Consider the following 26279-nt stretch of genomic DNA (forward strand, 5'->3'; position numbering starts at 1 on the left):
TCAGTAATGAGGAGCCCGTAATTATCTGTCGTGCGCTGCAGCAAACGGTGTGCCATGCTATGACTAACAGGCCCCCAGCAACACATTGCAGCAAAAAAAAAAAACGCAAGGCCAAAATTTTTGTGTCAGATCCCCTTTAAATATAAAGACCTATTCGCAGTGAACAATGAAAAGCTCTCTATCAAAACAGTTTATATCTAGCATAATCCGTGCATAAATGTAAAAAAAAACATTGAAACAGGATTTTCCAGTTACTGAAATCAAAAGTCCACCACGGAGTTCCACACTTTTTTTTTTCAATTCAATGCTTATTTATTTTTCAATGAAAGAAAGCAGCAGTCACACAAAGTTACTGCAATGAGTATCTTTATGGGGTGACAGCCCCCTTACAATGACAGCAATGGACGGTGCACAGGACAAAAAAATAAAATGGACTGAACAAAAGGTACACAAGAAATAATGATACACGCTAGCGGAAAATTAGTGAACACTGGTATAACAGGAAACCTTGGTGTAAAAACAGTTTTAGCAAGATAAAACAGATTACATAAAAATTGACAACGATGACACTTCAAAACAATGATCACTAAAAGTGGCAATTAAATGCTGCCAAAAATGTGGGCGTTATACCTTCCTCAAATATATTGCATCCGAAACTTGCAATGTCACATGTATCTTTTGTGTCAAGGCATATGATGGAGAAATGTAGGGGTTTGTACATACTGCCACGCGCTTTCATGTAACCGACCTGTTGCACGTATAACCACTGTCTTGTGCGCGCCGCACCGGAATGTCGAACATTCCCAATTGTATTGGATTGTTCTGATAAGCTTGAGCGCAAACGCGAACAGTAGAGATTATTCTGGAACTAACCGCAGTGACCAACGATAAGCCTGGAATCTTCAACGACGTATGCATAAATGCTGACGCGCCTTACCATTGATCAAATTATCGACGGCCGACGCTCTGTTCGCTGCTATCAGTGTACAGCGTGTTTTGCTTGTACAACCTTTGTCCGTAATGTTTCGAGACTGATTTATTTTCTTCTCTAGAAATGATTCACCAAAAGAAATCTTGGCGCATATGTGTAGCGCCATCTTTTCGGGCTAACCTGAGCTATTTATATTAATTGCTGTGGCAGCTGTTAGATGGTACTACATGTAGAAAAATACGTTGTCACTAGTCCTCGGCGTATTCTACTTTGAGTGAATGTGAAGAGATAAACGTCCACCTCGAACAGCGTGTAAACATAAAACTCTGTGTGAAGCTTCGCAAGACGCATGACCTCCTTCGTGACGCTTACAGCAATGAGACATTATCGCAGGTGCAAGCTTGCGAGTGGCACAAGATGTTCGTTTTGGGGAGAACGTCGGTGGAAGACGACATAAAGCAGGGGCGTCCTGCAACCTCACGGAATGAAAACAACGTGGCTCGGATCAGGGAGATCGTACAGCAAAACCGCACACCATTACAGTCTGCATGCTATCGGATGCTCTCGACATTAGTAAGACAACATGCCACCAAATTTTACGTGAGAACTTCTGGAAATGAAAGCTGAATGCCGGACTTGTGCCGCACTCCTTCACACAGGACCGGAAGGAGACGCAGGCATCAGTGAGTGCTGATTTGCTCTCCGAGGCAGAGAAAGATGCTGCATTCGTCGACAGCATCTTTGCTAAGGACAAAACATGGTGTTTTTAATACGATCCTTAAACAAAGAGGCAGAATGCCAAATGGTGGTCCACAAACTCTCCGGCATCAAGAAAGGTCCAGCGACAGAAGACCAAAACAAAGACGATGCTGACCATTTTTTTCGATGCCAGAAGTGTCAGACACCACGAGCTCGTCGTGGTGTGAAGCCGTGAAGAAGACATTGACGCCCAGCCGTGACCAGCGAGCTAGCCGCAGGCAACAAGGTCTACCACCAGAGTATGGGCCTCTACCTGATAAGACCCAGAAGACCGAGGCCATGGCCACTAGTGCGGCAACGAAGACAGCCACTGCGCCACCGCCTGCTATCGTGATGCAGTAGCCAAGGAAGCCACCAATTTTCTGGGGATCATCATGTGAGGATGCAGAAACGTGGCTCTAGTCGTACGAGAGGACTGCGGCCTTCAACAACTAGGACCTCAAAGACAAATTACGCTTTGTGTACTTCGCATTAGAAGACCGCGCCAGGACCTGGCAGGAGAACAGCGAGTCCACCATGACAACGTGGGACATCTTTCGGACCAGCTTCCTCGCAGCGTTTACTGGAAACACTGGTGCAGCTCCCGAATGAAAACGTGACAATCTGTGCGGAAGAAATGACCCGCCTGTTCCGCCACAGCGACTTTGACATGACCAAGAAGAAGAAAGTCTGTTTCCCCATGCGAGGAGTAAAGCAAGAGCTCTTCGCTAGGCTGATGCGGAACCCACCCAAGACAGTCCAAGAATTTATCTCAGAGGCAACAATGATCGAAAATACGCTAGAGATGCGCACCCGATAGTACAATCGACGCCTGATTCCTGACAGCGCAGCTGTTCAAACCCTTGGCTCCGACGATCTGTGCGAAAACATCCGAGCCATCGCACAAGAGGAGCTGCGGAAGCTCTCTTTTCCGCAGCCTGAGTGACGCCGATTGCTGAAGAAGTGCGCGAGGAAATCCAGCAGTCACTTGGTGTCCTTCAGCCACCACAGCTGCAGCCGCAAGCTGTCAGCTATGCTGCTGCAGTCCGTCATCGTGCTCCCCCTCCACACCCACATCAAGACGCCGCACCGTTGCAGTTCTGTCGTGTTTTCTGACATGGAAGTAGCAGTATTTTTTCTGAAATACTGTCAGTGCTATAAACTTTTTTTCCTCACTAGTAGCTTCTGAACAATGTACGCTGTCGTCCTTTATGAAAGGGAACATGCGAGCGCGCGGCCTGCGCGCTGCGGCAGCTGCGTACAGCACCATCAACCGAGAGCTGAAGAAAGCACGTCCGCTTTCGGCGGCATCGCCCGCTGCGCGACCGAAGCGGGAGCGTAATCTAGCAGCGCTTGTTCACCGGCCATGACTCGTTATTTTGTTTGCCAATAGATGACGCCAAAAGCGGGTGTGCTTTCTTTCGCTGTCGGTTGATGGCACTGTAGGCAGCCGCCGCAGAGCTCAGGCCGCACGTTCGCGTGTTCCCTTTCATAAAGGACGACAGTGTACAATAGGGTTCAGTGTTCACTGAGGTGCATGCAATCTCAGATGGCCTGACCAGAGTCATGAAGTTTATACTTCACCACTATCGCAATGAAACAAGAGAAAAATGAGACTCCGCCTACACAGAGGCAATAAAGCGATCAATGGGAGAGAAATTCGATCTCCTTCAGAAGGGGGGAAATCGAGGGATATGCCTCGCCACTATTGTGGATATGATAAGCTCCTGAAATGAGACGCACGCTCATCATGGTATTTTGACAGGAAAGTCGTATCTTCAAAAGATGGCTGGCAACTGGAATTGTTACAATGAAGAGATAACTGACTATCTCTAGCTTATTTCTGAACCTTGTTTGAACGTTTGCGCATGCGGTCATTACCACACCACCCCACTTGACCAACATAATAACTCCCGCAAGAAAAAGGAATCTTGTACACAACACCGTTACAACATAGCGGCGAGGCATGTGTGAGCCTCCCCTCGATTTCTCTCGTTCCGAAGGAGACAGAATTCCTGTCCCATTGATCGCTTCATTGCCTCTGCGCAGACCGAGTCTTCATTTTTCTGTTGTTTCATAGCGATAGTGGTGAAGTATATATATGTTGACTAGAGGAATAAGCCCATTTGGTTGTTAGTCAGCGCCGTGTTCTATGTCCTTTCTTGTCCCGTCTTTTTAGCGCTGTTTTTCCACTCGTACTTTCTTGATGACCTTACATACAGTGGTTCTTCTGATGTGCTGGTAATCTAGCAAGTACCATATCTTTTTGCATAAAACTTACACAATGCTCACGCTCCACCCTCAGAGGCTATGGAAAAGTTCTCTTTTTCCTTGAGTGAAAATTGCACCCTCAAAAATAGCTACAGAGACAGTTGTCTGCTTGGTTTAACATTAGTGTTAATAGGGACACTGAAATAACTCTGGCCAGAGTCACTCTAATTAGTGAAGGAATGGAATTTTGCGGGCTTGTTTGTTTATTTGACATAACCTTAACAAAAACCAGTAGATAATGAAGCCAAGGAAGGTATAGGGGACGTTAATTGTACTGTTTTAAGTGCATTGTAGTAATTGTGATATAGATGATGCTTGAAAACGCGGGTGCTTTCACGGCACCATCACAAGCCCCTTGGAGTCAATGTATGAGAAAGTCTTAAGTTTTAGATGCTGAAACTCTTCGAAGTCTCAACTTTTTGCTCAAATTGTATGACCGAAACTGCATTAACAGGAGCCACCGCCGCTCCCTCACCGTCGCAGATTTCAAAAGTCAGCTTTGCCGCAACGCCATAACACTATGCGGTGAAGCATACCCTGAATCTGAAGGGTCGCGCATGCCTGACAATACCGAGAAGGCTAGAGAACGGGTCATATTGTATGAGCGCACGGCAGACGTTGGGGATTGTGGGTGGGGGTTCAGCAGCTTGAACTTTTAGTTTTCTTTTTTCTTTTCAGGAATTTCGCGTTCTATTACCTTTCGGCACAGACACCCAGCAGCCAAAATTCATTGTTATTGGCCGCGAGATCAAGCGGAGTCGCTGCCTAGCGGCTTCTGGCTGAACCGCACCTAGTGCGGATTGCTCCGTGTGTCGTCTGCTAGCCACGTTGTGTTTGCATGTGCGCATACGTCATGCAGGTCCTTAAAAGGCTGTTTGTTCCGTTGCGTTAATGCAACTTTAACCGCTCGTACGTATGCCTAACATGATGTAAAGAAGAATTTGGCCTTGATCGGCTGTATATGTACTGTAATAAGATCAGTGAGTGCACTTGTCCACATTGCTGTGTGTGGTCATCGTACCGTCCATTCACTAGAGTCATATCAGTGTAGGTGCCGCTCTGTGGTCCAAGCGCACTGCAAAGTGCACTTGGCGTTGTCCTAAAGATGAGAAGTATTAAATCTCATGTGAATATAGCCTTCTAGTGGCTCAGTGGTAAAAAAAAAAAGGCTCTCATGCACTTGCGGGCTGTGGTTAGATGTATAACTCCTGGACTGTCGTTTATAGGTTACGCAACGAGCTTTGGTTGTGTACAATCCTGGTCCCACTACAGAGAACTATTTCTGTCAAGTCACGTCCGACACTTCGGTACTTAAATTGTCCCCTAAAAAGAACAGAAAGTGCAATGACATGGAAATCGCAAAACTGAGTTGCCTTGCACAATTTTAACTTGTGGCGACATTTATACAAAAACACCCGTGTACTTAGATTAAGGTACGCGTTAAAGAGCCCTGATGGTCAAAATTAATCCAAACTGCGTACTTTACATTTATGTTGTAGTGATTTCACGCGAAGCCGCACCTTTTTTTCTTTACATTATCTTGAGCGTTTGTGCTGCGTTGTTATAGATTGACGGAAGGCAGCGGATGTTATTCGCATGAAAAAACGTACTTTGGTCCCGTGAAATCAGAGTGTCGGAACGAAATGTTTTTCGTTTCGGTTTTAGTTTCGTTCCACCGCAAAAAGTTCCGTTCCGTTTCTGTTCCGGAACGAAATAAAAATGTTCCGTAACTGTTCGTAACGGTTTTTATGCAAAAATTTGAAGTTAAGGTAATCATAAAGAACATTGGATTTGTGATGTAGTTACTTGCCCTCGTCCTAGGAAAGTGGGACAAGGGTAAAACACATGCTTCATAGGAGCGGAAGTAACTGTACCACTAATTCCTACCAACTAGCACAAACCAGTAATAATTTCGAAGTGATAGTAATTATTTTCTCAAAAGGCACATACGAATTTTTTTAGTGGGCTCACTGCTTTGTGTCAAGGGAGTGAGCACGATCCCCGAAGCAGCGCGTCATTGAGTGTACTCTCTGATGTGCGAGACCGCTGTTCTGATAAAGAGATCGCCAGGCCTGCGCGGAACACGCAGCACAGTCACAGCGAAAGCTGGAAGAGCGGACTTTGTAGAGCCCGTCGGAGAGTCTCTTGGGGCAATAATACAAGTACACATGCAAGGTACCTACTACGCCATAAATCATCCCAATTTTTTGAAGTAGAGAAGTTCCCACTATGCCTTTTTTCATCATTCTTCGGAGCCTCGTGGTACACGCTACACATCTGTAAGGCATGTGCACTTTGTGCTGTGACTAATGATGATAAAGAATTATGGCTGAGCACTTTGCAATGGGTGGAAAGCAGTGTTGCGGAATGGGCGCCTCCATTCCATTTCAATTCCATTGCGGGGAATTAGAACTTGCCACAGTTCCATTCCTTTCAATTCCTCGGAATGAAAAAAACTTAGCCCATTCGCGCTCTGGGAATGGCCGGGCAGTTCAATTCCAACCCTGTAATTTTTCGACGTAGGAAAGGCATCTTGATAGTTTTATTGAGTTAAGAATGAACGCCCCATAAAGCTGATGTCATCAGATGCATTAAGAACTGCAAAAGTATGCAAAACACGTTAACAAGGCCGAGGGATAGTAGTTTGGTGACATATCTCGTGCAGTACAACCACCCTACTAATTTCCATAGGGGCAGTTTTCCCGCTACCTATAGTATTTGCATGGTCAGCATGTTTGAACGAATGGTGGTGTTTTAATATTGTTTATGCCTAAATGTGTTAATGGTAAAATGACGACATAGCGTATTTTTATGCTGAGAAAAGTAGTATTCAAGAAGACTAAGCAGTTTTGCCACGTGTCTGGAGCAGTCGTGAATACGGAGAAAAGGAAGATTTGGTTAATGGGGAACAAAACCCTCTAGATCTGCTGGTATTAGTTGGAACAGTGCACTGCTCGGGCACCTTGTGCCTTTGTATCGAATACGGAACACTGGACCGCACTGCTCGTCAGTACTCACGCTTGTTAAGCGCGCTTCGCAAGCATGGATGCGGTGAGAACTTTCTGTGTTTGCCTGTGCGCAGGTACGCAATGTCTTCCTTGTCGCAAACGGTATATACGTGTTTCAGGTACTAAACTGCTCGTGAGATAAAGATCAGGCTGTGCATACAGTATTCGCCACTTTCATGTGGGGGTTTGAATGGGAACCAACGCGCAGAGATAACTTGTTTCTCCCTTCTGTATCTGCTGGGATAATGCACTTGTTTGTACACCAACTTACGCCTCGGTTTCTAGTAGGCGCGTTGCTTATAAATGTACCGTGCTTGTAATCAGCCAAGACATTTTAAAAATACTGCTTTATTCTTAATTTGGAGGCTCTGACTTACTCATATTCGAAGTTTGAAAAACAGCATGTAAACGAAAATGTGTTCTATTTTCGGAAAAATACGTAATTCCATTCCCATTACGTTTCGTGCAAAAGGCGCTTAATTTCATTTCTATTCCATTCCTCCAAGCGTTGTCCCCATTCCATTCCGGGGTCGCGAAAATGTGGAATGATTCCGGAGTCATTTCAATTCTGGTGGGGCAACTCCGCAACACTGGTGGGAAGCATTAAACAACACACTCCTTGCGCTATTTGCATTGTGTAATGACTGTTTGTTATTTTGCTCTTCTGCCACGCTATATTACATATACTAACACGATTCCGTGCCCGACATGACGCCTGTATAGACTATTTTTGCGAAGGAGTTACAAGCACCAGCATGGCACTGTGGTGGAAGACCTGATTGCCATGCAGAGGGCGCGGGTTGAAATCCCATCCGATCCTAGAAATTTGTTTATCATTTAATTTTTCTTATATCACGCAATAGCGGTCACGGACACCGGCGGCGGCGGACAACTATGGTGCTAAAATCAGCTGTTGTGATCTCATAACAGCTTTCGCTGTAACAAATTTCAGCGTCCACAATGCCTTCTCTACGCTGGCTTGCGTGACAGGCCCGCAAAAGTCCACTTGCGTTATTATAAACATCTCTGGTTGCCACTGTTTTTGTTTTTCGCACAATTTCAACATATCTTTGCTTTGCAATTCCTGCCTGAGGTACGCGCTAATACTGTACCTTGAGATATGCTCACAATGCATGGGCTCAGTTGCTCCAGATTGGGAAGTTTTCTCGTGAACCAAAAAACGATTGAAAAAATTTCGGTTTCACTCCAGAACGAAATAATAGATAAAGTTTCGGTCACGTTTTCGCTCGGTCGAAAATATAGTTTTTTTCGTTTTTCGTTTTCGGTTTTCGTTCCGTTCCGACACCCTGCGTGAAATAACCGGGCCTTTGTTCCATTACTGTTGTGCAAGTAATCAATCGAAGAAAGTTCCATGCTGTACAGTTACTACTGTTACTGGAATAAAAACAAGCGTGTGCATGTTCAATGTCTCCGTAGCGCTAAAGCGCTGTCACGTAGCTTTCCTCAGTAAACCTATCAACTGTCCTACATTTCATGGAGAACTGAATAAGAAATGCGGATGAATATTTGAGCACGCAGTGCACAAAGTGCTATTTGAACACATCGTGCAGGAATACGCGTGCTCTCTTTTTGTTGGGGGGTATCCAGATGAACAAGAAGTAAATACTTAATTCAGTCGCACTACAACAGTGCATAGTAGATGGAACACAAGCTAAACATGTACAAATAAAACAAGAAAGCTTTATCCACTGTGAAAACGCCGACCGTTGCCGAAGGCGAGCAACCTGTTTGTTGGCAGAAGGCACTTCTCTCACAAGTAATAGTAACATTCGGCGCGCTTCGTGCATTAATTCAGGAATGAAGAGTGCACATATTACCAGAAAGCTGCAGTCAACGCATTTTGTTTGCCGCAAATCGGGTCAAATCGCTCAGAACGAAGCACTGTTGTGTGCGTTTGTATACGCGCCGACAACCGCCTATCCACACTAGCATGGCGACTGTGCTGCCACCTGTAGCCCGATTGCGTGGTGAATAACCGATATGCGGCATGCAGGCATTATACTAAGCGGGTCATTTCGCTATAGAAAACATACAAAAGTTGACGGTGCAGCAACTTCTTCATTGTTATAACCGATATATTGTTAAAACCGTTATTGTTATAAGTGGGTTCAACTGTAGAAGGCCTTTGCACTTCCTGCTGTTTAGAACCTGTGCTCTCAGTGCGTTTGGTTCTTTTTGGAAATGACATATTTGCTTTACAGTGGCTGGCATGAGAACCGAGATTTACAGCCACTTTTCTATTTAGCACTCAGAATGTACAATAAAAAATTTTTCCCTGCATAATTATTGCACTCCCTCAACTTTGCATCAGTTATCCATAGAAAAAGTGCAACTATTGTGCAAGTAAATATGATAAGCGCCTCACAAATATGTGCAAAGCTTTATAGAGAAAGTTAAGTCATCTGATGTTTCATGCACAGTCAAAACAGAAACTAAGCCAAATATTTGAAAAAGATACATACACATTGTATGTGCAATGTGACCACCTTAAATGATGGCACTTTTTTTTTTTTTTGGCTCGATGCACCAGAGAATGATACCTTTAATGGCTAACCGATACCTTTAATGGCTTTAATGGCTAAGGGCTAAAACGTTTTCTGTCCTGCACTCATGTGGACCACATTTTTTTCCATACCACACTGCCATGCGGAAAAAGGGTAGCACGAAATCACACAATGCGCCCCTGCTACTTGGGACTTCCAACAAAAGCAGGGGTGTGCGAATATTCGAAATTTCGAATATTTTTCGAATAGTGTTTGCTATTCAATTCGATTCGCACTGAAATTTTACTATTCGAACGACTATTCGAACTTCCCAAAAACAAATACAGTCAACGTCCGATTAAAAGTGACCCCTTCAGATTTTCAATATGCTTCACCTCATTACACTCTCGTATTGCGGCAAAGCAGCCTTTCGAGCTCCTTTACGGTCGAACTTTGCCAAGAGACAGTCAACGTCCGATTAAAAGTGGTCCCTAGATTTTTTTAATATACTCACCTCATCACACCTCGGTATTGCGGCAAAGCTGCCTTTCAAGCTCTGCTACGGTCGCCAATGTACTAACTCAAGAAAACGCTGGTTCCAATATGGAGATGAAAGATGTGGCAGAGGTGGGGGCTCAATTAATGCTGTTTTGGACCTTAAATTCGGGCAGGAAGTCCAAAAAATCGGAAGCCGAAGCTTTTTAGCATCCAAAATTTCAGATGTTCTTATATATTGACGTCTACAAGGCAGATTTGGAACTCCGGACTTGAAGGGAGCACACCCTTGTCTGCCACATCAGTTGGGCTTCCACAGAAGTTGAAAGAGGAGGAGAGACTGAGGAAATGGCATCTTTGCCTATCACATGTAAAGTGTTGTCGGCAACACTTTGGTTGCACCAAATCATGTACATAAATAGAATTCGGCCTCTACATTGCCTCATTCTTGATAAGACAACTATGAAACACCACCCCGCCAGCGCTTCATCAACCTAGCGAAAAGAAACACTTTCATGTTGCAATCTCATAAGAATATGCTAAGGAATCCTCTCTAACTCTTTTTTCTGCAATTTCGCTTCGAAGTATTCGAAAAATATTCTAGAAATATTCGAGAAATATTAGAAAAATATTCGATTCGATTCACACTCACACTTCAATATTCGAATTCGCTTCGCACCCAAAATTTTTCTATTCGCACAGCTCTACATATCACCCATCAGAACTGCTTAGCATAGTAGCAGATAATGGATCAACTCCACTAGGATGTCAAAAGCAGTATTTTGTGGCAGGCATACTAAGCAAAATTTTGTGAATATGATCCCAGGACTGTAAAAAATGCCCGAGTTAACCAAGGGCGCAATTTTGTACACATTCTATATTAGACTGTTTGTCCTCACTGCACATGATTGGTCGGTGCGCGCATAGATGTTACCAATGGGAGATGTATGGGTGAGGCCCAAGCAATCACGTGCAGTGAGAATTAACATTCTATTATAGAATGCGTTAAAAAATTGTGGCAGCTATGCACTAGTGGTGCAAAGAGTGAGGAAGCAGCGGAGCTGGTGGCATTACCCTACTCCTTTCCCTCTTCCCCACCCTCACTTCCCTTTCTCACCCCTCCTTATACTATAGGTATACTATATAAAAATATGCTATGCTTTATCCTCTCACCTCCTTCTTTCCCTCCTCTTCACCTCATTTCCCTTTCCCACCCCTCGCTATATTATACTATACATGGCTATGCTTGCTCTATCTTTTTTCTATCTCTTTATTGTGTCTTTTTTTCTACCTCTTCCATTTCTTTCTCTCTATTTCTTTCTTTCTATCTCTCTCTCTCTCTCTAATCGTTCTGTTGCCCTTCGGAGTTACTGCATCCTACGCTAGATAAATTGGCGCATGTGTTCTGGGAGCGAAGCAGAAGACAAAGAAGACGAAGAGGGCACGCGCCGGTTCGTGATGATGATTGTTTTCTGACGTCCCCACACGCCATAAAGAAAAGCTTAACAGCTCCACTGTAAATATTGTGCCCCAAATATCAGATTACTGAGGGTGTCAAGAAAACAATGAACGAATGCCTACTACATCAACACACTTAGTTACTCAACGAATTTGCAAGACCCATTACATGGAGTTGCCAGCCTGCTTATTCTTCATTTTCCTCACTTTGAATCGTACATAATTTAGCACAAAACCTGTGCGCAAGCTGCAATTCCCATCATCACACAACTCCCATCACATTGTGACCGCAATGCAAGGCCAGTGTCTTCATCAGAGATGTGCTCTTCACACATGACCTATGCGCATCCAAGACACAATGAAACTTCCTTGCCACAAGCCTAGCACATGAAACCACATGATCACGGATGGCAACCACACATTTCTGAAACCACACGGCAAAAATTAAATTACTGTTTGCCATCATCACTGCAGAAGAAATCATAGTTGCTGTCGACGCTATCTTATATACCATCTTATGCTTTTTTAGAAGAACATACATGCTCTATGTGCACTTAGTCAAAGTGAAACTACTGCTTGCCAAAAGTGCTGTGGATGAAGCCTACATTAGTAACAACGCAATAATGCATGGCAACTATACTGAAGCCATGCAATCGATGCAATGTCACACGCAGTATTGAATGCAAATAGGCAGAAAGCGTTCTTGCTTTCCTGTAATTATCACATGGATCTCACCGATGATTATGGCAATATGCACTGCACCTGCTAGTTGCGGTTGGACACTAGCCCCTGTTTTCACACCTCTATAGAGCATCATGCTTGTTGCGTCCAGAGGATTGTTCAGACAAAACCATGGTGTGGCCAAGTATATCCAAGTTAGCAAGAGTTCGAGGTCATTAAATAATGCATATACTTGTCGGGACAAGAGGACAAGTCCAAATTATCCAATTTTTCAAATTAACACAGGTCAAATTAACCCGGCTTTATAGTAATTGCATGTAATCATGCTTAATATAGTAAAAAGGTGCATTTTATATAAGAGTGCAAACAATATGCAATTTTTTCTTTAAATGCTTGCTTACAAAATGACTGCAACTTATACGGAAGAGCAACTTATCCATAGGAAAACATGGCATGTAAATGAAAAAAAAAAAAACATTTTTGTGAGAATAAGAACACACTAACTTTGGCTGGTTTATGGGGTTTGACATCCCAAAGTGACACAGGCTATGAGCAACGTCACAGTGGAGAGCCCTGGATAATTTTCACCACCTGGGGTTCTCTAGTGTGTACTAACATCGCACAGTACATGTGTCTCTAGCATTTCACCTCCATCAAAATGCTAGCACCATGGCCGGGATTGAACCCAAGACTTTTGCAGCCGAGCACCATAACCACCGAGCCACCACGGCGGCACATGCTGACTTGAAGGACAACTCACCCAGCCAATACAGTAACAGAATCTGGAAAAACTTCATCTTGCTCCATGCTGTCCCAGTGGCCATCCTTTTCCATACTGGCCACAATTTCTTCCTGACCTGCCCGCCTTAGGAAGGCCTCAAAAGCCTGAAGTGCACATCTGTAAAATATTTCAATATGTATATTAGAACCTTCTAGACCACTAGAATGAAATGATAGAAAGCAATGACACTACAACACTGTAGTCTTGCAATACTTACTGCTTTTCACAACAAAAAGCAGTAAGAGTGATGATGTTGAGATAAGCATACAAACCTAATGTCATGCCAATGCACATGCTTAGATTACATGGAATTGAACAGCTATACAGGGCGTTTTTTTTTTTCAAATACAGATTTTTAATAAAAATCCTATGACAGTAAGGCTCCTGCCGTTTTCGCACACGAACTCCACGTCGAGGCGGAAATACTTTGCCACAGTTACAATGACACTGTTGTGACGAATAAACAAAAACTCATTAACTTTTTAACTATTGACTTGAGGGCAGGTGTTTATATTACAAAGTTATAGTGCGTGCCAATTTATGGCGTACCTATTTTTTAGAAATCTCAAAAGTTGCATGTAGTTTGAGATATTCCTTATCGAATTTCAAGGACGAAATCGAAACTGATTGCGCCCGGCTCGCACAAAGCGCGGTAGAACACCGGAATGACACGTGACAGGGAAGTGATGAAATTTGAATGAAGGCGCGCCAAAGCAGAATCTGGTCAGAAAAATCGGCAAGCATTCTGAAATACACTAGTAAGCAGCTTAATGTTTGTATACGAGGGGTGGTGCATATCTGTTTCTTTCTTAAACTATAAAGAGGTGCGAAAAACTATTTTGCCTGTCTGCAAGAAGAAGTGCTGCAGCGGCCGCCCCTCAGTTTAGCGCTTCCCAGACAAAGAAAAGGTTGATATTGTGGTTTTCTTGTGCACAGTTCGAGAGAAACAGATAATCACCGAACACTACGTGCAGAAGTAAGGCGATGCCCAAGCACAAGTGAGATGACTTAGAGCTTTTCACGGAAACATACGGCCGCATCGTGCAGTCATTCAAATTTCGTCGCTCCCATGTGACGGGTAGTTCCGGTCTGATGTAGCAGAATGGCTGCACTTCATGCACGTCGAGCGCAATCAGTTTCGATTTCGACCTTGAAATTCGATGATGAATATCTCAAACTATATGCAACTTTTGTGATTTCTAAAAAATAGGTATGCCATAAATTGGCACGCGCTACAACTTTGTAATATAAACACCTGCCCTCAAGTCAATAATTAAAAAGTTAATTAATTAGTTTTTGTTAATTCATCGCAACAGTGTCATTTTAACTCTAACAAAGTATTTCCGCCTCGACGTGGAGTTCGTGTGCGAAAACGGCACGAGCCTTCCTGTCATAGGACTTTTATAAAAAATCTGTATTGTCTAAAAAAAAAAAACACCCTGTATACTAGTAATAGACACTAACAGAGAAACAAGAACCTAGAATAGCGATCACTGTTATGGCTAAACATACTTGAGTGTAATCATATGCATCAGCAATGTCTGTCTTCACACTTTTGATATATATATATATATATATATATATATATATATATATATATATGTACCGGGTGTCCCAGCTATCTTTAGCCAAGGGTTAAAAAATACAATATTATAGGCAGGCGAGTGAAATCACTTGCAATTTACTGACAGTCACCTTGCGCACTACAGACAATTTTGTGTTTGGTAATTAACTAATTTGTTAATTATGAATATTTAATTAAATTGCTAAATATTGACTGTAGGCAAGAAATGCGGCTTGCAAAGTTCGAGAGCGTCTTCAGAAACCCCAATTTTATTATTTGCGATAAAGAAAGTCTCACGTATACCATTTTTTCCAACCTGCAAAGAAAGCCCGCGAAATACAAAAAGAACCACTTTCTTTATCGCAAATAATAGAATTGGGGTTTCTGAAGACGCTCTCGAACTTTGCAAGCCGCATTTCTTGCCTACAGTCAATATTTAGCAATTTAATTAAATAATCATAATTAACAAATTAGTTAATTACCAAACAAAAAATTGTCCATAGTGCGCAAGGTGACTGTCAGTAATTTGCAAGTGATTTCACTCGCCTGCCTCTAATATTGTATTTTTAAACCATTGGCTAAAGATAGCTGGGACACCCTGTATATGTGTGTGTGTGTGTGTGTGTGTGTGTGTGTGTGTGTACACACAGACACACACACACACACACACACGTACACACACACACACACACACACACACACACACACACACACACACACATTTGCACTGATCTATACACAGAAGTGTCTGCTCGAAACCACTGCTATTGGTGAGCATTACCAATATTTATTATACATTACACATAAAAAATAGTCACCCCACAATTCGTTATGCTGCATGGCTTATGAGTGGAGACTGGATTTTAGGCAAATGCCTCTTTTGTTCCTTGCGCTTCTATTGTCCCACTTTGATACATCAGCATAAATTCGACCTTAAGAAAGGCTTTAATAGTGCCTATAAATGCCCATTTTGCAGTTTGTGCCTAAATGCCGAGAAATGCCTATAAATGCCTATCTTCAAAATCGGCGCCTATATGAACACTATTTTGCTTTCGGGTGCAGTTGGAGACTGTTATTCATGCTGCCGGGCAAAACTAACTGTTCGGAACTCCATGGGGTTCAACCTAGTCCTCTGTTTCAACCAAATTCCGGAAAACAACCGCCAGCAGTAGTGAAGTGGGATGCGCCGGCGAGCATATGCCGCCGTACTGAGATGACGCGAGCGGTCAGCGAATGTGAAACCGCGAGGAGCCGTAGAAATGTGAGTGAAATGAGGGCCAACAGTGGGTATGAGGGTGAAAAACACAAGAACAATAGGTAATGAATGCACTACGAATGAGAATAAAAATCATGCATGATTTGCTTTTTTAAAGGGGCCCTGCAACACTTTTCGAGCATGCTCAAAAAGCGCTGCCGATCGGTAGTCGAGGCTCCCGAGAACACGCGAGCCAAATATTATAGCGATGCGCACGGCCTGGAATTTACAATAAATTCTCAAAGTCAGCTGAAAATCGCTCCCTCTTCTCTCGACAAATGATGTATTAGTCCGCAAAATATGACGCGATTGTCGGTAGTTCCACCATTGGCTGATGTTATAATCACGATAACACCCTCATTATTACTTTCGTTGTTAATTTTGAGTTCAATAAGTAGATAATATGTATGTTTATATTCTGTTATCGCGTTAAAAACACCGAACAAACATTAATATTAGCACTTCCGGTCTCACCGACAGCTCGTCTGCTCGTAGTTGCGTGGTTCCGTTTCTTCGCCATGCGCAGTGCCGAAAACGTGAATATTTCTGTGCTTTTGACCATCGCCGGTTGCCGTTGAGAGTGGCAGCCGTTCGAGTGTTGCCTCGTCAGCTGGGAACTGCATCGTCGGCACGTTCTCACGACCGACCGAGGCAGCCGTGCAGCATGTCTCCGATAACAATGCTGGCGTCCGGTAATGGCGGCGCTTCGGGGTCGTCTGCCAGTGCCGTCTTACGAGGCGGTGTATCGGAGTATGGGCCGAAACCGATCTCAGCTGTCATTCGTTCCAAACGAGCGCGCAGGTTTGCTTCCATGGTTGGCAGAGCGATGAAAACACTACGGCGTTCGAGGTGCACACCCAACATTACCAAACCGACGCGCAGTTTTCAAGCACACGCGATACACATCGGCTCCGCTCGACGAGAACGACGCAAGCCGACCGGAAGTGGCGGCACAGACCACGTGGTTGCGCCCAGACGTCAGAGAGAAAAAAATGAAGAAAAAATTTCCGCCGGCGCTCTTGGGCGGAGCCTCGCTCGTCTGCGCTCCCTCCCTCGAGTCGCTGCCTGTCGCTGCCTAGCTCTCCACGCGATCGCGGCGTTGAGTTGAGGGAGAAAGCTGCGGAACGTGATCTCTATAATTTGGTAACACCACTTAGACTTGACGGATTCGAAAAATTTTTGCGGCATATGACTCGTGAAGAGTCATACGTCAATAATGAGACTATTCCAATATAACTAAGAAAGGTGTTGCAGGGCCCCTTTAAAACTGTGTGTGAGTGCTTGAAAATGTTGCATTCAAAAAGACTGGGCAAGTGACACATATTTCCTGGATATTGTTTTCAAGAGAAAAGCAAGTGTTTTGGCACCGTAGTGGAAGCAGTTTGGGGCTGGCTCCGGACTCCTGTTTGGTGGTAGTGTTTGTTGAAATGAAGCTCACTGCACTGACGCCAACATAACTTGCTGCAGCCAATAGGAGGGCTGAGAAAACGTGGCCAAATGCCTCCTTAGCACAGGACTCCATTCCAACAGTGTTGAACATCTCCTGGAGGGCACAGATGGCCTAGAAGAAAAATAAAGTGAATTAAAATAGCAGCATGAAAATGCTTGCTCATAACAGTATCTATATAAATACCTAATACTCCGAAGCTTGAAATAAACTGCTAAAAGTACACAACAAAAGTGCTCATAAAGTGTCATCTATATAAATTTAAACACGTATTCATTACAACCTGATGACTAAAAGTTTTTGATGCACCAAATAAAAACAACCAGAGCTTCAAGAGAGGAAAACAATACTACAAAGAATGAAGCAAGAAAAGAAAAGTGTTGCAAATGGCAATGAGGCCAAGTACTAGTAGCACATAAACGTGGCTGTGATAGCTTGTTTCCCTTGGGGGGTGGAAGTGCACACACTGCTCTTGCTTTCTCTGTGGCATTTGAGCAAATAGTCCCACTGCTACATATTCTTAAGATGCCATACACACTTCATGATATCTCTTTCGTGCTAACTTGAGTGAATGGGTAGTCGATTGTGCAGTGAATCAGAACATAGAGAACAATCTTTTCTGAGTGAAAAGGTTACGAAACTAACTCTCAGACACGTATTAATATGGTTAGCAAGCGCGAGAACTTCACCCATTTGTGGCATCTATGTTTATCTGCAGGTGACGAAGTTTACGCCAACCTTGTTCACTGGGCACAAAAGCCCCATGCATAATTAATACAGTCAAACCTCGTTAATACGTACCCGCTTTAAGCGTACTAACGGTTGAAGCATAGTTGCGACGAATCCCCGACCGAGTCTCATAGAACCTAATGCATTCGCTGACCGCTTAAGCCGCAGTGCTTCGTCCTATGCCTATCGGTTAGTGCGTACCCTGCGTACCACAATAACTTTTTCTGCCATAAAATTTTACTGCGCCGCTGAACTTCCCAACGTCACAATGTGCCGCCAAAGGTTTTCAGTCTTTTCGAGAAGTGCGTAGATAGGTCGATCACTGATTCCGACTTGCGCGCGATTGCGGTAACGCCTTTGTGGGTAAGCATTGAGAAAGAACGAAGATGAGGCAGTGGCCACCGACAAACGCGCTAACATGACTTATCGCCGACAACCTTATCACAATAAGTACCTTCAGATATCTGATCGGGCATGCGTGCGGTGCAGCCCGCCACCTACACGCTTTTAAAGGGACACTAAAGCCAAATATTAAGTCAACGTTGATTGTTGAAATAGTGGTCCAGAAACCTCGGTCCAGAAACCAAGTCACCCGCCTGAAAGCAGTCTTTCTCATGTCACTGTTGCCATGCCAAACGTTGCCCGCCTTTACTGCGCGGTGGCGTACACTGGCACCGTGCACCATTCGGGCATCCGGCAACATCACATGCATGCAGCATTTTGTTGAACTTTCTGTCAGAGCGATTTTAATGAGCATGCAATACACACGTGGCAGTACGCGATACCAAAACTACCGCTGAGACGCGACCGCGTGAGTGAAGCAGGGTGCCGGGCGAACTGCAGTTCGCGAAAACGGAACCTTTGAACCACGCGCGCCGTTCCCCATGGCAACGCCAAAGAGGTTCTTTTTTCCATTAATCAAACGGAAACGAACAAACAGCATTTTATCACGTATCTTGATGCATGGAAGGTTCTTTTTTTATTGCAGCTAGTTTGATTACGAGTGATTAATTGTAGTCGGACTCTCTCACGTCATCGGGATCATTTCCAAAATGTCCCGCTCGTGGCGCTCATCGTGTGATACATTTAGCATAATTTCTCGGTAAGTAGGGCACTGCTGTTGATAATATTGCCGTTTTAGATGTTCTCATACATTGAGCTTTCATTCTGCCATAAATCATTATTTGCCTTTAGTGTCCCTTTAATAGACGACAACCTGAACTCGGTGGGCCGCCGATCGCTGCCGCCTCGTTGTGCGAGGCCGTGTTTAAGCGCGCGCCGCTTTGTAGAAATGAAAGCAGCTTGCTGTTGCGGAGTTGAGCGTTGCTGGTCGCAGGCGACGAGAAACCTCTTTGCACTGACGCTATCACGCTAAACACACGCGTACGGTACAGCAAGCATAGCGCTATTGTAACCATACTGCACGCTTTTATTGGGCGACCACCCAAATGCGCTTCCGTCTGCTGCCAGGACCTCTAGAGCGTTGCGGAGTGCGCATCACTTGCAGGAAGTTCCGTCATCACCGCGTTAACCGAACAAGCTACTCACCACATCTGTGCACAGTTTGGAGCGAAGTGGGTACGAAGAACACTCCCACGACAAATGCGCACGTGCGGTACAGCAAGTGGCCCAGCAGTGACGGTGTGAGCCAAGAAGGCGACGCGCTGCACGCAACTAGCCAGGAGACAATTGGCTCCATGCAGCTGTACCGCGTCTCACTGGAACTGTGTCAGTTTTCGTTTAGTAGCAGAGCGCGGTACAGACGCACACACATATATCGCGGAAAGCCGACACTGTCTGTTCTGTCGCTATGTAGGTCACTACGCATACCGGACCCTGTAATAGTTCCAAAATGCTCCTTGGCGTCGCCACCGCGCGCTATCGGCACTATCGGACGGTCGTGCGTGAGTACCAGAATCTTTTCTCCACTTTGGCAAAAAGAAGAGGCTTTGCAGTGGGTACTTTAGGCAATATTTGCTGTGGCACTGTATTTATTTCTTTGCTGGCAGCGATGGCGTACGCGAGGAGATGCAAATTTTTACTTGGTGGTTAATGAGTACTACCATTTAGTGCGTAGTTATGCGGTGTTCCCGGCAGGTACGCATTAACGAGGTTCCACTGTATAATGTTGGCGTTCTTCCACCTTACTGGAACTGTTGGTATCTCCAAATAAACTTGACCACAGACAAGCAACCTGTAATGTGCTTTCTTAACAGCTGCAATCCAAAGGTACTCACTGCAAGCACATCCCTAACGGCCACTCTGATGGTGCCTCTTTGGCTTTTGGGGTCTGGCTGAAATTCTGTCGCTCCCTGGTTGTCCAGCATTTCCAGCAGGTGGTTCACAATACTCGCACCCATGGCAGGATCTTTGGCCAGTGCTGACCAGCACTCACATATGTGCCTATGAACACAATATTGTAATAAAATTAACAGAAAAGCATACTGAAGAAAATTGCATAAAAAAAGACTGTCCATATAATTGCTATCGCAATAAAATAAAAAAAAGAATGAAAAAAAATTCCTTTGTTCTTCCCTGGATGAAATCACTCTGGATGACAAGTGCCACGTAGCAGCAAATGTGCCCTGCGTTTCAATGAAGCGGCACCTGTTTTTTCTCAGCAGCAGATTGCTGTACAAATGCATACACATCCATCACATGGTCCCACAAGAGAGCTAGAATTTTTTCACTTTTTTTTTTTAGTTTTGTCTCAGCTCTCCTGGCAAGCCAGTTGCACTACTCTGGTTGCTTCTTCAGCTGTGACACTTCAGTATGCCTTCTGATGAGATTTTTGTACAGAAAATATGCTGAATTAGAACTGCAAATTAGGTTAGTTGGATGTGGTTATGGTAGAGGGTATAAAACAGCACAAACAGAAACACAAGAAGAGAAATGAGTTACACGAGTGTCGTCTGGCAACTGAAATTTTAATGCAAGCTTGCTCAATATAAATACCAATAAAATCTCACTTAAAACAGGACACAAAAAACAAAAAACACAAAACCAGAATGGAAAGCCAACATATCAAACATGGGACACAATCGACAGCTGTCTAACGACTTACTTGTCATAAGGTAGTGAATAGGTAAGAAGGGCATTCACAACGATGCTTGAGTGGTGTTGAGCCAAAGTTCGAACCACTTCAAGGGCCTCAGACTGCGTTTGGGGAGAGTGGACATGCGAAAGCTGCTGGTGCAGCCCTTCGACAAGGTGGGCCACCTGCAGGGTCAACAAACTTTCCTGAATATACGGTAATAACTAAAAAATTGATAGACTCCGTACACAACACCCGAGAAAGGTGTCTGCATCAGCATGCAATGATTGTCATCGAGTTATGAAGCATGCATGAAGGTGCGCCTCAGATTTTCATGAGAAACATGCGAACAAATGGTTGTGAGAATCAATGAAACGCACAGGCCACAAGAGCCTTCAAAAATACTGGCAACTACCCAGAACAAGCCATGAGATGTTGATGGAAATGAAAAATCAAGAATTATAGTGATGAACTGATCATGCTGGTAGCAAATAAGGTAGGAATTATAATTTTAAATTGTCACAGAAAGCCCACGACTAATGTGTGTTGCACCATCTAAGCGACACGCCTTGGAACTGTGTGATGGGAATAATGTATGTAGTTGGCTCTTATTTAGAGCCAGCATACTTGGCACTTAAAAAAGCAGTCTTTAAATTATGTAGGCATTTGCACTTTATCGTGTGCATATTACGTGGTAAGCATGTCCACACTGACAAGTGGCACTGCTTTAAGCAAAACCAATAGAACACCAGACCCAAGATGAGCCATGCTGAGTTAATTTGGAGATTATATGCCAACAATATTTAGTGCATGTAAGTGGTGTCAAACATGTACACAAGGACGGCCCACCCATGCAACTGCACACTTGCATGAGAATAATCTATAGTCAGATGCAACTTTGGAAGTCCGTGGCACCTCCTCCTCAAAGGTGGATGCACACAAGCCTGCACCAATGGGCGCGCACTCCACAATGACGTCATGAGCCAGACGGCCGGTGACCCCACCTTCAGAGAACACTGCTGCCGAGTGCATGAGCGAGGCTATTTCTTCAGTCGCAGAGGCGATCGGCTGCTGCGCTTCAGTCGTCTGGGCGGGGCCTTTCCGGACTTCTTAAGTTGTATACGACTATATGCAATATGATGGTCAGCATTATTTCACAGTGCAGCACCACACGAACTACAACTGCATTGACAGAATGCAGTTAATGGTGAAGTAGGCATTGAGATGATTACATTCACCTTGAGATCATCCCAAAAAGCAAGCATGCAACCTACTCAACTCAGCAGCAGTGGCCCCATCTAAAGTGCAGAGGCCACTACTGAAGTGCAGGGTATGTCCTTGTGTACGAAGGCTCCTCAACCTACCAACACTAATTTCCCATGACCAAAAGGTGATGAAAAATTGCGAGATGATGCAACACAGCAACCTTGTTTGATTTAGAAACCACAAGGTTGTGGACATTGTGAAACTTCATATTCTCTCTGCATGCCATGGCAGAGAAGAGAGCAGATGCCTTCCCCTACTCTTCCTGTGTGGGGAGCGAGCCAGTTTCAACACCACCAGTGTGATACTCTCACAAACCAGTTACAAGACATAAACCATCACTTTGTCGCAGAGCCACAATCCAAATGGAATGAGCAAGGCAGGACAGCAACAGTTCACTTTAGTCGACTTGACCTTGACAGGGTAGTAAAACGCTCCTCAGGCAGCCCATTACAATTTCTAGTGTTTATATAGAACTTGCAACAGGGACTGGTGAGGGGCCCTTTAAAATATTTGGTCCAACTTTGCAGTGAGCTGAACATTTTAATTACCATGAACATGGTAGAGTGGTGTGAAAAACTGTTCTGTGAGACAGTGTTTTATACACTTTTGTTATGGTATATCTTCACTCCCAAACCTCATGATCACCAATACTCTGTCATCTGCAAGCTCTGCCAGTGGTATGGCTAGAGTAAAATTTATGCTGTTCCCAAAGTCAACATCAATGTCAGTATTTACGTGCTTCTTCTTGTTACTCGACACTGAAAAGACTCAATTATGACAGATGGCAAGACGACTGGGCTTTTCATTTCCTGTGCACACTGTAGTGATGCAGAACTATCGATGGTACTATCGATACTATCGATAGCTGAGTCACTGTCGAACTATCGATGGTAAAAAATGCTATCGATAGTAAAAATTCCATTGTACTATCTGTAGTATAAAATCAACAGCACGAACTCATTGCAGAATAAACTTGGTTCCCCGCGCGCATGGTACATAGTAGAGCCGAAAGAGGAGGCTGAAGTGCAAGAAAGTTGACATGCTTGTGTTCTTTACCTGAGTGCTTTGCTGGCACATGATCATAAAGTCAAACTGTTCAGCCGTAGCGGAAAGGGAGGCGTTACATGTGGTGGAAGTGCGCGGCTTCAAATTTATATTGCATTTTATGATTTAAAAAAAAAAGGGATATCATGAACTAAGTTTGTTAATGGTAAGGTGTAACTGGTTGCTTTTGGATGTAAATTTACTGATGAACATATTCCGCCATTTTCACTGCGGAAATAATTTATTTCTTTCGCCAAAATTGTTCACAAATTAAGTGAAGCTGATAGTGGGTTATCGCAAATATTTTGGCAATATGGCCGGCCAGCAACAGCAACATCATTCACAACACTATCGATAGTATTGTCACGTGGTTGTGATGGTGAAGAATGCTGCAGGAAGACTGGGAAATACGGAGCACTTTATATGGGCGATCTTGTGCCCAGAAAATCAAAACTCAAAATACAAGCAAATTACGCTATGCACTGACAGCGGCGAGAACAGTCGTCAGCCGTCAAGTAATCTGTTCATCGGTAGAACGCGTCGTCTTTTGTACATCAGTCATCGAACCTTCCAGCGTTATCGCTGGTGCTCGCGTAAGCTCTCGAATCAACTTGACCATTCGCGTCCGGCGCGTAATCTTAACAAAATGATCTCAAATAATCGTGAAACTTCTCAAACATTACCGCGCGGTCTGCGTCATATGTTGCTAACAGTCTTTGTTGGTGAAACCTGAACATATCAAAACAAAGCAATAAACATGCGTGGCAGTAATATCGCTAGTAATATTAACCACGGTATTACCGGTTGCACTATTGATAGTTTGTCGATAGCAGTACAATCGATAGTCAATTTACCGATAGTTCTGCATCACTAGCACACTGCCACACAACATATGACATTGCACTTCCTGAAATATTTTATCCCTCTTGGTTCCACTATGCTATATTAAAACTCAATGAAGCATGATGAAATCTTTTTGTACAACCTGCAGCACCTATAGTTAGGGCTCCGTGTTTTTCGATAAATCCTAAAAAATTCGATAAACACTCACCAGTCAAATTTTTGACAATTCGGATTTGTCCGATAAACTCCAATTTTAACGGTCAACATGACCCTGTTTCGTTTTTTGTTGAAATGGCATGTTCCAAGCAGTCCTTGATACATTAGCTAGTTTGGCCGATACAAACTTTACCACACATCAATAATATCTCATAGACCTCACCCATCGCACAGATGGGTGACACCTCAGTTAATGGCATGATGGCATGACACATCTGAGGTCTTCACATAAGACGTTACAAGTCTGTTGGACCTGCTCGACGAGAATGACTGCTCAACGACAGTTGCAGACCTTCACGGATACTACGCTGCTGTCGCTGAAAAGTGGAGATAGACATTTGAGAGGAACCTTTGCGATGCACTTCAGTACATGAGTGAATCGCTTTGAAAACTTGTTCAAATCGGCACGTTTAAAACCTAGGCACTAATTTTAAGTTAGTGTTTCTTGAAACTCGTGACATGAGACAGCTCATGAGTGATTTTGAGAACTACCAGAGCTATGAAATCAGTAACATTGTTGAATTCCTGCAGTTTTGGACACTGCCCAGTGGCCAGTGCTTTCTTGCTGTGCGCTGAGTCTTCTGGCTCCCGGGGACCTTTCTAGCGAAAACGTTGAAAGGGCATTTTCAAACCTGAAAATCATTAATCAAAAGGAGCGCGCTTTCAGAAGTGCCAGCAACCTTGTAAAATATGCCTGCGTCTAATACAACAAGCTTGAGGGTTGTAATACGCACAAATGTAGGTGTTTTGTATTCAAGTATTTGAGCTTGTGTGTGTATATGTATTTGTGCGTTGAAACCTTCCAGAGAACTAAAATATGCTTCGTGTGTTCTGATGTTTTCGTGTTCAGATATCATTTGATCTAAGATTTTGTGGTATTGAGAAGGCAAAATTAAAGGGACACTAAAGAGAAAAACTTGGAGGATGCTTGAGCTTAGCCTTCAAAATTAGAATGCGATAACGTAATCGGGCCCAGTGCACATCGCCTTCTGAATTGCTAGCCTGGCTTCGGTTCTCGGTGCATGCCTCAACCATGCCACAAGAAAACGAATGTCTGTGCGAGTAACATTGGCCATTTCAAACTATCCTAGAATGCGTACCGCAACTATACTTGTGCAGTGCCCACTACACCATAATTCTTCCTTTTGCAAATCAGCGAAGGGCCCACTAAGCGTCCGCAAGGCAACACGCGATCCTACGCAGCTGTTCACTTTGTTGATGCTTCTGCTGATGATGATGATTAAATATGTCTGAGCGCTTTGTAATGGGTGGGCCTTTAAAACATCCACTCGTTGCACAGTTCACATGTTTTGATGACTGGCGCGATTCTAGCTTATGCCCCGCAATATTACATGCGTTAAGGAGACTCCTCCCACTACATGACATTCATATAGTGTTCTTTTCCAAAGCAGTTTCAAGCAATGGCGTAGTTCTATGGCAGAGCACCTGCTTGCCACGCAGAAGACCTGGGTTCGATTCTCACTCAAATCGAAGATTTTTATGAATTATTTTATTTGCATCTTTCTCGAATTTTCGGTCACGGACAGCGCTGATTTTTCCCTCACAACCAACGCCGGCACCAGAATTTCAGTGGAACCAGCTCTTTAACGCGATAGCGTTTTCTCGTATTAGTAAAGTGTTCTTTCACAACACTAAAATCACCATGCTTGCCATGTAAGCGAGAAAACGCGCGAAAAGAAAATGCTGGTGGTGACGCCACCTTGAAATTCTTGCATTAATCGCCATGACATCATACATTTTGACGGTGTTTACTAGGGCTTACGTAGTTCCTAATTGGTAAAAATTAAACGAATTGTCCTCTCAGGGGGCCAAACTTGAAGGGACCGACAACTGATTTTTCTCAACCCTTTTACGGCGCGACAGAAAGCTCACCCTTCGCAGTGTTTGTAGCTGCAGTAGTTAATCCCAAAAGCACATAATTATTCTACAAGCAGTATTTTTCGATCTGAAAGGCTCTAAACACGGACACACCTTTCCTCCAGCAACGCTGAGA

The 26279-nt window shown here is 43.9% G+C and overlaps 1 protein-coding gene across 1 annotated transcript in view; it reads right to left on the bottom strand.

Annotated features, from left to right (window-relative positions):
• The window catches only part of LOC119371990 (maestro heat-like repeat-containing protein family member 1), a 169441-nt gene that overhangs the window by 49891 nt on the left and 93271 nt on the right, over window positions 1–26279 (bottom strand). The window contains exons 27-30 of the mRNA XM_037642438.2: window positions 20927–21081; window positions 20100–20265; window positions 17054–17247; window positions 12847–12984 (exon numbers count right to left, since the gene is read on the bottom strand). Coding sequence (XP_037498366.1) covers window positions 12847–12984; window positions 17054–17247; window positions 20100–20265; window positions 20927–21081 — 653 coding nt within the window. The remainder of the gene's footprint in view (window positions 1–12846; window positions 12985–17053; window positions 17248–20099; window positions 20266–20926; window positions 21082–26279) is intronic.

This window comes from Rhipicephalus sanguineus, chromosome 1 (assembly GCF_013339695.2).
Source record: "Rhipicephalus sanguineus isolate Rsan-2018 chromosome 1, BIME_Rsan_1.4, whole genome shotgun sequence".
Taxonomy (NCBI): domain Eukaryota; kingdom Metazoa; phylum Arthropoda; class Arachnida; order Ixodida; family Ixodidae; genus Rhipicephalus; species Rhipicephalus sanguineus.